This window comes from Malus sylvestris, chromosome 10, assembly GCF_916048215.2.
Source record: "Malus sylvestris chromosome 10, drMalSylv7.2, whole genome shotgun sequence".
In the NCBI taxonomy this organism is placed as follows: Eukaryota; Viridiplantae; Streptophyta; class Magnoliopsida; order Rosales; family Rosaceae; genus Malus; species Malus sylvestris.
In genome coordinates this window covers 26,900,596-26,915,832 of record NC_062269.1, presented here as the reverse complement: position 1 = coordinate 26,915,832, position 15,237 = coordinate 26,900,596, and the positions used below count along the sequence as shown (strand labels likewise).

The 15,237-nt window shown below is 35.7% G+C and overlaps 1 protein-coding gene and 1 long non-coding RNA gene across 2 annotated transcripts; both read left to right on the top strand.

The window, feature by feature from the left end:
• The first annotated feature begins 2,105 nt into the window (after window positions 1-2,105).
• LOC126585654 (uncharacterized) lies at window positions 2,106-12,731 on the top strand. Its single transcript, XR_007610615.1, has 2 exons — window positions 2,106-2,143; window positions 12,580-12,731. It is a non-coding gene; the product is annotated as an uncharacterized LOC126585654 (long non-coding RNA).
• Window positions 9,128-12,731, top strand: LOC126585648 (probable glucan endo-1,3-beta-glucosidase A6). Its single transcript, XM_050250118.1, has 3 exons — window positions 9,128-9,517; window positions 9,604-9,913; window positions 12,026-12,731. The coding sequence occupies exons 1-3, from the start codon at window positions 9,463-9,465 to the stop codon at window positions 12,063-12,065; spliced, it is 405 nt and encodes a 134-aa protein (XP_050106075.1). The 5' UTR covers window positions 9,128-9,462; the 3' UTR covers window positions 12,066-12,731.
• Window positions 12,732-15,237: the final 2,506 nt, after the last annotated feature.

The window sequence follows — 15,237 nt, the reverse complement described above, 5'->3', positions numbered from 1 at the left end:
TGGGCATATGTGTTGTAAATTACCAACCACATATTATGCATGATTCGTCGTAAGGTGGAGACATTTCTCATGCTAATCCATGCAAATATTTCTCGTAAAGAAACGAAAAACAAAAGTTGACAACGACATCACTCATATATTAGGTTGTTGATGCAACATACCATCCACATAAATTAAGGAAGACTCGTCAACTCTGTCCACGTCACCAATGAAGGAAAATTTGTTGACCATGTGTTTGATCACCGTTGGATGGAGGACTGAGGATTCCTTGACTAACTGCTCTATCACTATTAGATGACGAGTTAATTGATTTGGTTATTGTTTAGTCGTTTGTGGCTTAGAGGAAGTCACCTCACTTTGAAAACCTCCTGGTGGAAGGTTTGGAAAGGGAACCAATCGCTACAGTCAAGGGACTTGGGCTTGGCCATGTTTTAGGCCCCAAAACGACGATGGCCACATGTTGCAGATATTTTTCAATGTAATCGAAACACGGATGGTATATCACGTGTCATTATACAAAGAGTATGATATGTATGTTAAAAAATTAATAACTTAAAAAATAAAAAAAATTACCATTTTTATAAAAACACGTGGTGTAACATCCGTATTAAAAATTTCTCCACATGTTGAACTTCCATGATACTAATTATACAATTGTTTTGGTGGCTCTTAGGAAGTCACCTCACTATGACAACCTTCTAGTGGAAGGTTTGGAATGGGAACTAAGGTAATTACTGTACAGGTAATTGGGCAAGGTAATTACTGTCTTAGTAAATAGTAATTGTTCAACTGCATCTTTACTTCGTAAATAAATTGCTTAGGCAATTGGTATTAAAAAACTATTTTTAAAAAAAGAATAAAATATCATTTTATGTTTAATTTCAGATGAAATTTTTAACCAAACTCGTCATGACACGTGTCATTATTCGAAATTACAATTTGTGTGGATAGATTTTTAACCAATCCCCAAACACCAAATATTGTATTGAAATGTCGTGTAGATTTTTTTTTAAAATAATAATTCGACTTAAAGATTTGCAGATGCAAGATTCAAGAATTTGAATCATTTGATCTTTCTATTTTTAAATCATTTCATCATTCAAAGTGGTAAATGTTTTCCAGTGCCTCAACCGGACCAACCCGACAACGTTTTTCTACATTCCAAGAACCCTAATAATATTATGTTTTACTTTTAGTTTCCTAAGGTAATCATCCAATAATTTTTGGATATACGGATTTAACATTAATAGTAAAAGCAAATTAAACTCATTCACCAGTGGTCCGGTGAGAGTCTCTCTTTTTTAACTTGGGAATTTTCATGAAAATTGCTTGAACTAAGTTTATTTTAATAAAAAAAAAAACATGATATAATTTTCTTTAATAAAAAAACTTAAATTTTTATGAAAAACTCTTAAATTTTAATAAACATGACAAAAAAAACTTCAATTTTAATAAAAAAAATATAATTGTAATATTAAAAAAAAAAAACTGATACGCGGATCCCTGTGCCCCTTACACAAATTTTTTATGAAACTTAGTAGTATTGATGAGTGAATTTTATATTATATATTTAACCCTATTTGGTTAATATTTTGGAAAAATTTTGATACTTTGAATTGTATTTTCAATATAGAACTTTCGACTTCCTCTGGAGCAAAACATGGTCAAATTGATGAATTTTGGAGTAATTCCAATTGGAGGACGTTCGTGAGTCATTAGCTTGATCGTGTCAATATATCAGACTTTTCCACTAGGCGGTTATTTTCTGGCAATAGAATAAAGGTGCTGGAATAGTGATGTTTCGGGCTTGAATTGTGTTTTTGGAGCCCAAGATGACCTCAGATGGGTTTGTGACCTTATGGAGATGTGTTCAAAACGTCCCGATCTTCAAATTAAGCTATTATGGGACAGATTTAGAGGAGATTTGAGGCTAAAACGTGGCTGGACAGTTTCTGTACAGATTGTCCTAGTTTAATTAAAACTCTATTTTCTAAGTTATATTATTATTATTAGTTAGCTTCCTAGTGGAAATAAGAGACTTGGTTCTCAGGGATTGTGCCGCTGGTTTTAGGGATATATTTTAGTCAACCCTAGTTTGTGTTACGCTGGGGTTTTCAAAGGCTTTTAGATTTTCTACTTCAAGGTGTTTTCATTCTAAGAATATTTTCTTTGATTTTTATTATGAGTATGTGTAACTAATTTCTTTTGCTAGGGCGATGCCATGAGCCTTAGCATGAATATGTAATTTTATTAACTTGCTTATGAATGGATGCATTGACACACCCCGACCCAGAGGATCAAGGCGTGCTGGCCGTCAGAGCGTGACGTAACCAAAAGTGCGACACGGAAGCAAGATATAACAGAATATGAAGGAATTCAAACCATCTCTAGTAGAACCACCTACTAGAATAAAAGGATGAGTTATAAGGTAAACACATAAATTCAGAGCATAGGTTTAAGTGCAGTCAAGTAGGACCAAAATAAAATACATCACCCGCAGGTGAGCCCTACATGCAGAACGTCTGTCAGAATGCCGAAAAAGACCCCGAGAGCCACCAACCGCTAACTAGAACCTGGAGGGGCGCAAAACAAAGATAAGTGGGTCAGTAAAATCAAAGATTTTCCAAAACATTTCATTTAAAACATTTCTAACCCCTCACCGTAAAACCTGTATACTTTCCCAGAAAAATAGTATATAAACATATATATACACATATCATCAAAACTCAGCTCATATCCATCAACATAACATCTCAGAAATAATATGCCACGCCATGTCAAATATAATCAGAAATGCATCAATATCAATCAGGTGAAATAATATATCAACCGGAGACCCTACAATGGTCCTGTATGGCTGATTCTAAAGCTCAACATCCCACTCAGCCGGAGTCACCACAGTGACCTATACGGCCCTGCCGGAGTCACCAACTGTGACCTGTACGACACTACACTGCACATCACTCGGAACTACGTATAGTAGTCTGTACGATGAAAGGTGTATAAATACGCTTTAGTGCTTCTCTCATCAATCATCAGCGCGCATAACTAAGGTCACCCACTAGTCGGAATCACATCTAGTGATCTATACAACTAGCATGTCGGAACCTTCACATGGTCTGTACGACATCTACCTACTTGGATCCAAGACGAGCATGCGGTGTGGTGAATAATAATATAAGCACTAACACCTAGGGTGCAGGTTATGAGCTTTCAATGCAATTCTCATAAAATAACTCATATGAATAATATAAAAACTCACCTGTGCGTCCATCGCGTCAATTAACATATATATGCATCCATTATCAAACTAAATATCTCAACATTTGCATGCATGGCAATTTAAATCATAATTTTCATATAAACGCATTTTCTGGGAAAAACAGTTGTATATAGGTAATACAAAAACAAAACTGCCCACTCACTGATAAGTTGATGGGTCGTAACCCCCGTGACATCCCTGGATGCGCTCGTCCTTGGGATAGGTGTCACCTATATGCGAAACAACTATAAAAACGTTAATTTAAACACATAATCAACAATTCGAAATAACTTCTCATACGATGCTCAATTTGGGTATATGAATATACCACATCGACCTACTCGACGTCACGAACGTCGAGAAATTTTTAGATTAATTTTTTGGTGTCGCACGCGCCCCCACGCGCGTCACCCCCAACCTTGGTTCGCCGGACTGGTTTTTCCGGCGGCCGGTTTCCGGCCAAACTTTAAACGCCTTGTTCTCCTTCGTTTCTCAACCATTTTCTTCGTATTTTATACCAAAATGAAGCCCCAAACATGTAGAGTCACGATACACTATTTTTAAGCTCCAAAAACAACTAAACCTCACAGGAAAAATCCAAGCAAAACCGGCCAAACTCAACCCTCGTGATCCCGACGTCCAAATCCTTCAAACGAAGCACTCCGAGCTTCCTTGGGACCTCACTAAGCTCACTATAAGCTTAGAATTCCCTGAAACACAACATTTCACGTGTGCATGAACAGTGACAAAAAATGGGGGGTTCGGGTTCACGTGAAATCGAAGGTTCCACGTCCTAAAACTAGCACCAATCAACTCAAAACATCACGAGGATGAAGATTCTTAACTTGTTTACTTCGATCCGCTGAGTTTTGGGGGGTTTTGGGTGTGGCCGTACAATATGGGTGTGAGAGAGAGAGTGTCGAGATGGAGGAGAGAGAGAGAGCTACGGGATAGAAAGAGGGTAAGGGTTTAGATGGTCCATTTCAATCCACACCATCCATCATCTAAATCCCTAACCAAAATTAACAAAAACCAAATTTAATAATCGAACTCATCTTATTTATTTTCTTCCCAAACATATCTAAAGTTAAACCAAATAATGTCACACACATACCTTAATACCCGCTAAGGGTAAATCCATCATTTCACGTCCTTAATAAGAAAATCCCGGGACGGGCTGTGACATGCATGCTTGCTTTGAATTATTAATCATCGAGATTAAAAATATCTATATATTTTAATGATTGATCACCATTAGGATATTTAGACAAGTAATTTGATTTGTAATTGTAAGTTCACTTTAGGCGAACATCACGCTCTTAAGGGTTGCATGGTTTTTCAAAGGGTTTTCATGAAACTTAATGAATCTTGCATGTTTATATTTGATCTGAACATCACAGACGGATTGCATGTTAGATATACGTTTTCGCTTGAACATTACAAGGAAAATATGCATTAGGAAAACCTAACATTTAAGGCATGTATGTGGAAATTCATAAGTAATTGATAGAATTGCATAGGATTGTGACGGTGACGGCTAAACCCTAGATTTCCCTTAATTGATTTTAATTTAAAAGCGTTTTTCTTCTTTGCTGCCATTATTTCCAAACTTTAAGATTTCTTTTATTGTTTATCTAATCTTTTTAAATTCATAAATCTCAAATCTTTGATAAAATCTGTTTTAATAATTAATTAAGAGTTAGTTTAATTACAAATTAGTCAAATAATCTTTGGGGACAACGACGTTGCATGAGCATCTATACTACAATTACCTTGTATTCTTACAAGTATTTTTAGTGATTTTAACCCTATTTGCGCAGGTACTAAAAATCCTATCAAGAAATTGGCGCCGACGTCGGGGATTTTTTTAATTAATTTGTTTTTATCATATTCTTAGTTAATTATTTTCATTTTTTTTTTAAATTAAAAAAAATATTTCGTTTTTTTTTATTGCTGAAATCTGTGCATGGTCAGCACCATATCACAACCTACACAATTTGTTCCATTTAACCCAGAACTTGAACGGTTATTACGAAAACAGCATAGAGAACAGTTTTAGCATTTGATCCTTCACTGCATAACACATTTCTGAAGGATTTGTTTGCTGTATTTGTGGACAACGAGGTTAAAATGATGTTAGCAATACCTGCAACAGGCAAACCACTCAGATAGTCATTGGCTGCCCGTGCAAATGATGTTCCTAATTGTATAGTCTATCCTGCCCAAGAAGAGGGAGACACATTCGAAATCAAGCACCACATGCTTGAAATTTTACCAACGTTTCGTGGGCTGCCTAACAAGGATATGAACATACATATTGCAAAATTTCTTGTGGGTTGCAAAAATATTTTGATTAGGGGTTTTTCTACGAAGCTATTAAGTTACGTCTTTACCCTTTCACTTTGAAGGATAAGGCGGAAATTTGGTTGTTCACTCTACCGGCTAATAGCATTACTTCTTGGCAACAATTACATACAAAATTTCTGAATAAACATTATCCAACATCCAAGACAATGAATTATAAGAGGGAAATTATGACATTCACTCAAAAGCCTAATGAAGAGTTCTATGAAGCTTAGGAGAGATATACAAAGATGTACATAAAGTGTCCACATGTAAATATTGATTCAAATACACAAATGAATATTTTCTTTGATGGGCTTAATCCTACATCTAAAAGCCATGTTAATGCCTCAACTGGAGGATCGTTGTCAAATAAATCTGCAAGGGAGGTATTTGAATTATTTGACATGATGGCTATAGAATCTCAATAGTGGGCAGCAGAACATTCACAGAAAAGGGGTATTTTTGAGTTATCAGCAGGTTCTCCTAACATGTCTGCACAAATAGAAAAAATGGAGAAGAAAATGGATGCAAAGTTTGATATTATTCTACAACAAATAGCAAATTCTACACAACAACCACCTACACCAACAGTTTACAGTATTTGCAGCATGGCTAAGCACGATATAATGGGATGCTTGCATAAAGAATCCTACCCGGAGCTTGTTAAGCAACATGTTAATATGATGCATAGCTATCAAAGGCCTAGGAATGATGCATATACAACTCATTACAATATAAGATGGAGGGATCACCCTAATTTCAAATCGGGTGACAATCAGAATAATGCAAAACCATTCCAGAATACACAAAAACCATTTATTCCATCCAAACCATCTTTGGAAGATCAACTTGCTAAATTGGCAGCCACAACTCAATCATTCATAGATGGCAGCAATAAAGAATTCAAAATGTTGAAGCATCAATTAAAAGTTTGGAGAACAATTTGGGCAGTTAGCAAGTTATATCACAGAAAGAGAAAAAGGGAAATTTCCCAGCCAAACAGTTCCAAATCCAAGAGGTACAGAAGATTGTTGTGCAATAAGGACTTTGAGATCCGGAAATAGTTATAACAACTGAACAAATGAAGAAATTAGCGTTGTGCAACCAACATAAAAAACAATTACTAAAATTGCAGCAAAACACAACCTGACAGAATCTAACATTCCCTCAGTGCAAACTCCTGAACATGTTTATGAGCCTCCAACACTATACCCAGAAAGATTGATTTTGAAGGCTAATGATCAGCTATTAAAAGATTTTATGCAAACTTTAGCTAAAGTTCATATTAATTTGCCATTGTTGGAAGCCATTAGAAAGATTCATTCCTATGCCAAAATTTTTAAGGATGTTTGCAGTAAGAAAAGAAAGCTTGTTGAGTCAGAAAAATTATGCTAACAGAACAATGCAGCGCTGTCTTATTGCATGAATTGGCTCCAAAGAAAAAAGATCCAGGGAGTTTTACTATCTCTTGCACCATTGGAAATTGTGATTGTAATAGTGCTTTAATTGATTTAGGAGCTAGTGTAAACTTAATGCCTTATTCTATTTTTAAACGTCTAGGTGAAGGTGAGTTGAAGCCAACCTCCAACATTATTCAATTGGCAAATCGTTCAATTACCTATCCTAGAGGGGTCATTGAAGATGTTATTGTAAAGGTGGACAACTTATTTTCTGTTTAAACGTCTAGGTGAAGGTGAGCTGAAGCCAACCTCTAGCATTATTCAATTGGCAGATCGTTCAATTACCTATTCTAGAGGGGTCACTGAAGATGTTATTGTAAAGGTGGACAACTTATTTTTGCCAGCTGATTTTATGGTTCTAGACATGGATGAGGATTTGAAAACACCCATCATTTGGGCTACCATTTCATGGTAACAGCTGGTATTCTCATTGACGTTGAAGCTGGAACACTAACATTTCGGGTTGAAGATCAAACGGTTGTTTTTAGGTTGTTTGAAGCTACCACACATCCAGGTGAAAAGCAAGAATGCATGCATGTTGATGCATTAGATGGTTTACCTAGTGCCGAGTTTATAACCAGATCATCAACTGATCATCTGTCCATAAAGCCTCCAAATTTGATTTCTGATTGCATAAGTCCTAAAATGCAGCAACAAAGTGTGCAACATGATGTCCAACCGATTAACATTAAGAAAAAACATAAAAAGTTGCAAGGCAACCCAAATTTTAAGAAATTACAGACTGGTAAAAAGGTGTGGTTGTTGAATTCCAGTTTTAAATTAATTCCAGGGTGACAAGAGTCTCAGTGGAAAAGCCCTTATATGGTTATGCAGGTTTTTCAAAATGGTAACGTGGATATTGAAATAAAGGGAAAGGGTTGTATGCTCAAGGTCAAGAAGTATTAACTAAAGCCATTTATAAGGAAGTTTAGTGCAAGCGAGTCATCAACTCTGAAGGAACAAATAACTTGATCACTAGCCTTCGGCAACATCTAGCTATGGACGTTAACTAAAACACTTGTTGGGAGGCAACCCAATTTTCTATCCCTACTCTTTTTAGTTTCTTTTAAATTTGGTCAAGTATTTTATGGTTGTTAATTTCGTTATTATTTGTTTCACTTACTATGCAATTAAAAATTAAAAATTAAAAAAAATTTGAAAACTACAAAAATATTTTGTTTTTAATTTATCTTTTTCTAGCAATATCTATGTGAATCTGATACAAAAGTCTACGAATATGCATGTTGCTTTCAAAACATTCCAGGCACAAACAAGATACGGAAATGCAAGTACTAGATGCACCCAACAGCAAGTCTACTATCAACCACAACAGTTACTTAAAGCTTAAATCAATGAAGAAAATATGGAGCAAGTTCGGGATTATACCTATGCAAATGTGCATTTAGGATTTTCTCTTAGCTTCCCAGTAGGTCCAGTTAATTTTGTGATTCGAATTTACAAACACACAAACTTTGACCATTAGATATAAACTTAGCAAATCACTATTGCAGCATTCAAGTTTGGGGGTAGTCAAGATTAAACTTGCAATAAATTGAAAGAGGATGAGTTATAACCAAGGTATTAAATATCGATGATATCGGAAATATCGGTAGTCCAAAAACACGGAAATATCGATGGAAATATCGGGATATTATCGATATCAATAAAAATAATATGGAAACCACGGAAATTGTAAGAAAAACTTGGAAATTTTTATTGAAACTTTGCAGGATGTTTATTTAGTCAATTATCTATTAGTTTATCACAAAAAATTAGAAGGAAATTCATTGCATGATGGATTTAACTGATTTAAGTTGATTATATAACGAGCTGGCAAACATTGTGAGTGTAGAAAATATGTAGTAATTAATGAAAAAAGTTTAAACACACAATTTTTCAAGTATTTTTGGGTTTGATGGAAACCAAGCAAAATAGTAAGCCTCATTAACTTAATAATAATTTAATAAACCCCAAAAACAGTATAACCTTTTATTCTTTCCTTCCATCCTTCCATCCGCTCACTCTCTCTCTTTCTCTCTCTCTCTCTCTCTCTCTCTCTCTCTCTCTCGTCCTTTTCTTCTTTTCTTTATCTTTTCTATAAAGTCATCTGCTCACTCTCTCTCTCTCTCTCTCATCCCTTTCTTCTTTTCTTTATCTTTTCTATTCCCAATCTTCTTTCACTCCTCAAACACCTGCAACATCTCACTCCTTCCTTTTTTATACAAGGGTCCAGTAGCAGCAGCTCAGTGCGCCCTAGTTCCTTCATTTTATCTCTTATTTTTTTCCTCAAAGATCCAATCTTTGAGCTCCAGATCACTTCTTTCTGCTCTAAAACTCACGCAATTAGGAAAAGCTCATCTTTTAGTTACTCTGGCAGCTCAAAATCCACAAAAAATGGAGTTGGGTTTTCTCCCCCTGCTCATCCTCTGCCTCTCAGTTTCCATTTCCAGTAAGTTTCTTCCCCAAAATCTCAAAAATTGCGACATGGGTTTTGTTCATTTGGTATTTTTCTCTCACCCCTTTTGATTTTTTCAGGTGCGGAGCTCGCCTCCAAGGTGGGTGTGAACTATGGCCAGCTGGGCAACAACCTCCCTCCACCGTCGCAGTCGGTGAAGCTCATCCAGTCTCTCAAGGCCAAGCGAGTCAAGCTCTACGACGCCAACCCCAAAATCCTCACTGCCTCCAATCAGACGCTCGCCGACCATTGGGTCCACACCAACGTCGTCCCCTTTTACCCGGAGACTCTGATTCGGTACCTCTTCGTTGGAAACGAAATCCTCAGCCAACCCAATAAACAGATCTGGTATAATCTCGATATTCTCGGCGAAACATCTCGATATTATAGGTAATATCGCGATATTATCGATATTATCGATAATATCGTGATATTTTGACGAAACTAATTGGATACCTATTAAAATATCGGTAACGCGAAAAACCGATAATATCAGCGATATTTCGCCGATATTATCGGCATTTAAGACCTTGGTTATACCGAATCTATGTTCGTAGATCTGTGTGTTTCGAGTTCATAGATCCGTGAATTGGGGGGACTCTTCGGGTATATATCTTCATTTTCCTTACGGATCTCCAGCCCCTACCACATAAGACCTTCAGTGTGAGCTCATACAAGGACGAATCACAGGGAAAACAAAATTAGTAAATATATATATTGCATAGAGTGGGAGGTGATTACTGTTGCATGTTCGAAATGGTCTCAATCTGCATGATTGGACTTTGAATCTTTGGGTCTAAGCATCTCAGACACTGCCGGTGATGATGATCTGAGCTTGAATCCATGATGGCTTGAGGCATGGGAGACGGAAGGTTTGGTTGAGAAGAACGGCTAAGGCTGATTCTTAGGGTGTTATTTCCGAAATGAAGCAAGAGAGAGAATGCTCTTGAGTTTTTCTTTCAGAGAAATGAAGAAGTGGAAGAGAATGGGCTGTTTTGAAAGGGAGGTTTGAAATGATGGCTGGGTTTGAGAGTTTTGAAAATGGGAAGAGCTTAGAGAGAATCTTTTCAGATTTTCTAAAGATAGAGGAGGAGAGTTCTTTTCATTTTAGAGAGAACTGGTTTCTAAGAGAAATGGAACCTGATGGAGCTTTTCAGTTGGAATCCTAAGGAACTCACCATCGGGATGCACGACACTTGTACAAATCTAGAGCCTTCCATGTCTGTCTGAGAAGGATGTTTTGAATAGTTTAGTTTCTTTATTTTTCTTTATTTTTCTCTCTGTTATTTTGTTTTTTTTTGTTACTTCTTTTCCTTTTAGTTTTTTTCATTTTCGTTTTCTTTTCATGATTTTGAATAGTTTAGTTTCTTCATCTTAGTTCCAATTGTTTTTATCTTATCGTTTTTTTTTTATTTATTTTCCACATCTTGAGGACAATGTGTGATTTAAGTTTGGGGGTGGGAAAGTAAATTTTAGATTTTTAATTTTTGAGTCTTGTCTAAAATTTTCGTTTTTAAGTTAGTATCCATAGTTTGTTTTAAACATTAAAACAAATGGACATGATAAGGGTTAATCCCACAGTAGGGTCTTTTCTATTTATCGTTGCTTAGACACTAATTCATGAATTATACTTTGAAATTTGCACATCACACCAACATGGTTTGTGGGGAGTGAGATTGAAACACTTACTTTTTGTCTAAGTGTATTTTAATTTTTGTTCTATATAAAATAAAGTTAGTATGTGTTACAAAGTAATAATTGTTTCACCCGAGGCTTTGCCTAGTAACCAGGTTAGTTCTGCCTAATCAGCAGTGATTCTCGAATCAAACGGTAGAGTTTTGACATGGGCAGGGTGGTTAGTTGGTTTCATAGCCTTTTCAACTCAAGTTAATAAGTCCTTAGGAGTGTTCTACACCTAGTGCCCTAAAGCCCTAGTGGTTTGGGAGTCATTGACCTAAAGCTCGCTACATGGGTTGGATCGAAAGTTTAAGGGAACCGATATTGCCTGACCACTACTGTTACTGGAAAAAAATATTATATAACAACAAAATCGAAAACAAAACAAAAAAAGAATGATTATATAAGTATGTGAAGTATGAATAATAGGGATGAGAGGTAAGGGTTTTCGTCGAGTCTCTTTAACTTTGATGATTCACTTTACACAAACGGAAGTTTGTGAATTCTTTTCTAATTGATTCTAAATAGCTTAGACACTATGGTGGGATTGGGTGGATCGTTTGAAAAATGTTCTAGTTTTTAAAATTTGCTATGGATTGCAACTTGAAGGTGGAAGTTTTGTCTTGGTTAAGTTTTAGCTAGGTGTCTAGTTTGTTAAGTTTTTATTTTTGTTTGAGTCTTGTTTTGCTTGAGGACAAGCAAAAAGCTAAGTTTGGAGGTATTTTGATGAGTGAATTTTATATTATATATTTAACCCTATTCTTAGTATATTTTGGTTAATATTTTGGAAGAATTTTGATACGTTGAATTGTATTTCCATTATAGGACTTTCGACTTCCTCTGGAGCAAAACATGGTCAAATTGATGAATTTTGGAGTAATTCCAATTGGAGGACGTTCGTGAGTCACTTAGCTTGATCGTGTCAAAATATCAGACTTTTCCACCAGGCGGTTATTTTCTGGCAATAGAATAAAGATGTTGGAATAATAACATTTTGGGCTTGAATTGCATTTTTGGAGCCCAAGATGACCTCGGATGGGTTCATGGCCTTCTAGAGATGTGTTCAGAATGTCCCGATCTTCAAAACAAGCTATTAGGGGCTGAATTTAGGGGAGATTTGAGGCTAAAACGTGGCTGGACAGTTTATGTGCAGATTGTCCTAGTTTAATTAAAACTCTATTTTCTAAGTTATATTATTATTATTAGTTAGCTTCCTAGTGGAAATAAGAGACTTGGTTCTCAGGGATTGTGCCGCTGGTTTTAGGGATATATTTAAGGTTTTAGTCAGCCTTAGTTTGGGTTACGCTTTCTTTTATTCAACTTTGGAGACAGAGAACTTTGCTAGGGTTTTCAAAGGCTTTTAGATCTTCTACTTCAAGGTGTTTTCATTCTAAAAATATTTTCTTTGATTTTTATTATGAGTATATGTAACAAATTTCTTTTGCTAGGGCGAAGCCATGAGCCTTTAGCATGAATATGTAATTTTATTAACTTGCTTATGAAGGGATGCAGGCTTGCTTTGAATTATTAATCACCGCGATTAAAACTATCTATATATTTAATGATTGATCACCATTAGGATATTTAGACAATTAATTTGATGCAATTTCTGTTGGAACATCACCCTGAAATTGAGGAAGGCTTCTTGTGATTAGTAATTGTAAGTTCACTTAAGGCGAACATCACGCTCTTAAGGGTTGCTTGGTTTTTCAAAGGGTTTTCATGAAACTTAATGAGTCTTGCATGTTTATATTTGATCTGAACATCACAGACGGATTGCATGTTAGATATACATATTCGCTTGAACATCACAAGGAAAATATGCATTAGGAAAACCTAACCTTCAAAGCATGTATGTGGAAATTCATAAGTAATTGATAGAATTGCATAGGACTGTCACAGTGACGGCTAAACCCTAGATTTCCCTTAATTGATTTTAATTTAAAAACGTTTTTCTTCTTTGCTGCCATTATTTCCAAACTTTCAGATTTATTTTATGGGTAAATTATATAATACCCCTTCAGGTTTGAGGTCTATTATAATCTCATACAACATCTTTAAAACATTTCATTCTCATACATTAACTATGATTTTCATTTCATTTTAATACAACCGTTAGTCAATCAGTTAAATTGACTGTTAAATAATGATGTGGCAAATATAAAATCTATATTTTTAATGACATGGACACCACGTGTTCGCCATGTGTACAAAAAAAATTAAAAAAATTCATTTAATCAGTACCAATTTAAATATAAAGCTAATATAAGACAAAACTTAAAAAACACAAGGGGGCCCACATCTTTTAAACTTCTTCTTAGCCTATCATCCCTATCTTCTCCAGCTACTTGCTCTGACGAAAAAAATTATGCAGAATCTTCAGATCCGCCCCAAAATTGCAGTACTTAATCGAGCAAAAACCAAATAGCAATCCAAATGGATTTGTGGAGGCGCTGGGTTTGGGGAATTTAGATTTGAACAAATCCCACTCCCAAATTCACTGAATCCCACCCCCAAATTTACCTCCAGATCTAGGAGTTGCAGACAGCGGGCGAGGGAAATGTCGTTAAGGTTGCTGTAGTAGCATGAGGAGGGAGGCGGAGGGACGCCGACTTCGGCCTTGCAACCTAGACCTAGGTTTGGGTAAATTTCGAATTTGGACGAATATAACTTGGACCTAGTTGTCAAACATGGTGACTCCTACGCTAATGTTGTAGGTGACGAGGTTGTGGGTCTCGAGGGAATCAGAAGAGGAGGATGAGATACAACGAAGGTGGGAGACATCTTTGGAAGAGCAACGAAGGATTCGGCGTCTTGGGGCTACTTCGACAACATGCTGTGAGGAGATGAGGTGTTGTAGACGGGAGGAGAAGATAAGATGTTGCTGACGGAGGAGAGGAGAATGGGTGGCTTAGATGGGCAAAGGGGTGGTGGTGGGAGAAGGGCTAGGGAAGATGAAGAATTTGTACTTTTTTTATTTTTTAATTAATTATTTTAATATGTTAAGATTTTTTTTTTAATTTTATGCCACGTGGCACATGTTTGTCAGCCATGTCAACATTTTGTACACATGGCAAACACGTGGCGTCCACATCATTAAAAAATAGATTTTATATTTTCCATGTCATTATTTAACAATCAATTTAACGGATTGACTAACGATTGTATTAAAATGAAATGAAAATCATAGTTAATGTATGAGAGTGAAATGTTTTAAAGATGTTGTATGGGGTTGTAATAGACCTCAAATCGGAGGGGGTATTATGTAATTTACCCTTATTTTATTGTTTACCTAATCTTTTTAAATTCATAAATCTCAAATCTTTGATAAAATATGTTTTAATAATTAATTAAGAGTTAGTTTAATTACAAATTAGTCAAACAATCTTTGGGGACAACGACCTTGCATGAGTATCTATACTACAATTACCTTGTATTCTTGTAAGTATTTTAAGTGATTTTAACCGTATTTGCACAAGTACTAAAAATCCTATCAAGTACTACACTATTTATGAAATTTAACGATACTATATTGTTTATAAAAATAAAAAATAAAAAAGATGATAGAGATGAACGTCCAGGCCGTTAAAGTCATGCATGGCTAATAGCGCAATACCTATGCTAGAAAAATTGGTGATGAGTCCAACGATGTTGTCAATGATGTTGTCCCACCCCTACCCCCAACCATCCCAACTCACACCTGACCGATTCCCTCTCAACCATACCACCCCAAATGTGATTTTGAATTGAACGAAACCCACTTCAATTTGAAATTTTAATTTTAGAGGAATAAAATATGCTTGGATTATGTCAAAGGGCTATGCAACTGAAGGATTGGTTGGGTGCTCTTTGCACGCCTTTAGTTAGGTTTTTTTTTTTTTTTTTTTTTTGTTTTTTTTTTCTTTCTCTTGTCCTTATCTTTAAATAAAGTTATCGGATAGTTTTTTGTTAAAACTCAAAGTTTTGAAGCCCTTTTCATTAGTTTTTCTTTTTAACTTACTTCATATCACAATTGAACTCTTACATAACTTGTTTCC

Coding starts and splice junctions, on each gene's coding strand:
- LOC126585648 (XM_050250118.1), top strand. CDS start 9,463: ATGGAGTTGGGTTTTCTCCCCCTGCTCATCCTCTGCCTCTCAGTTTCC. Junction 9,518..9,603: donor CCTCTCAGTTTCCATTTCCA/GTAAGTTTCTTC, acceptor TGATTTTTTCAG/GTGCGGAGCTCGCCTCCAAG. Junction 9,914..12,025: donor GAAACATCTCGATATTATAG/GTAATATCGCGA, acceptor TTTCCATTATAG/GACTTTCGACTTCCTCTGGA.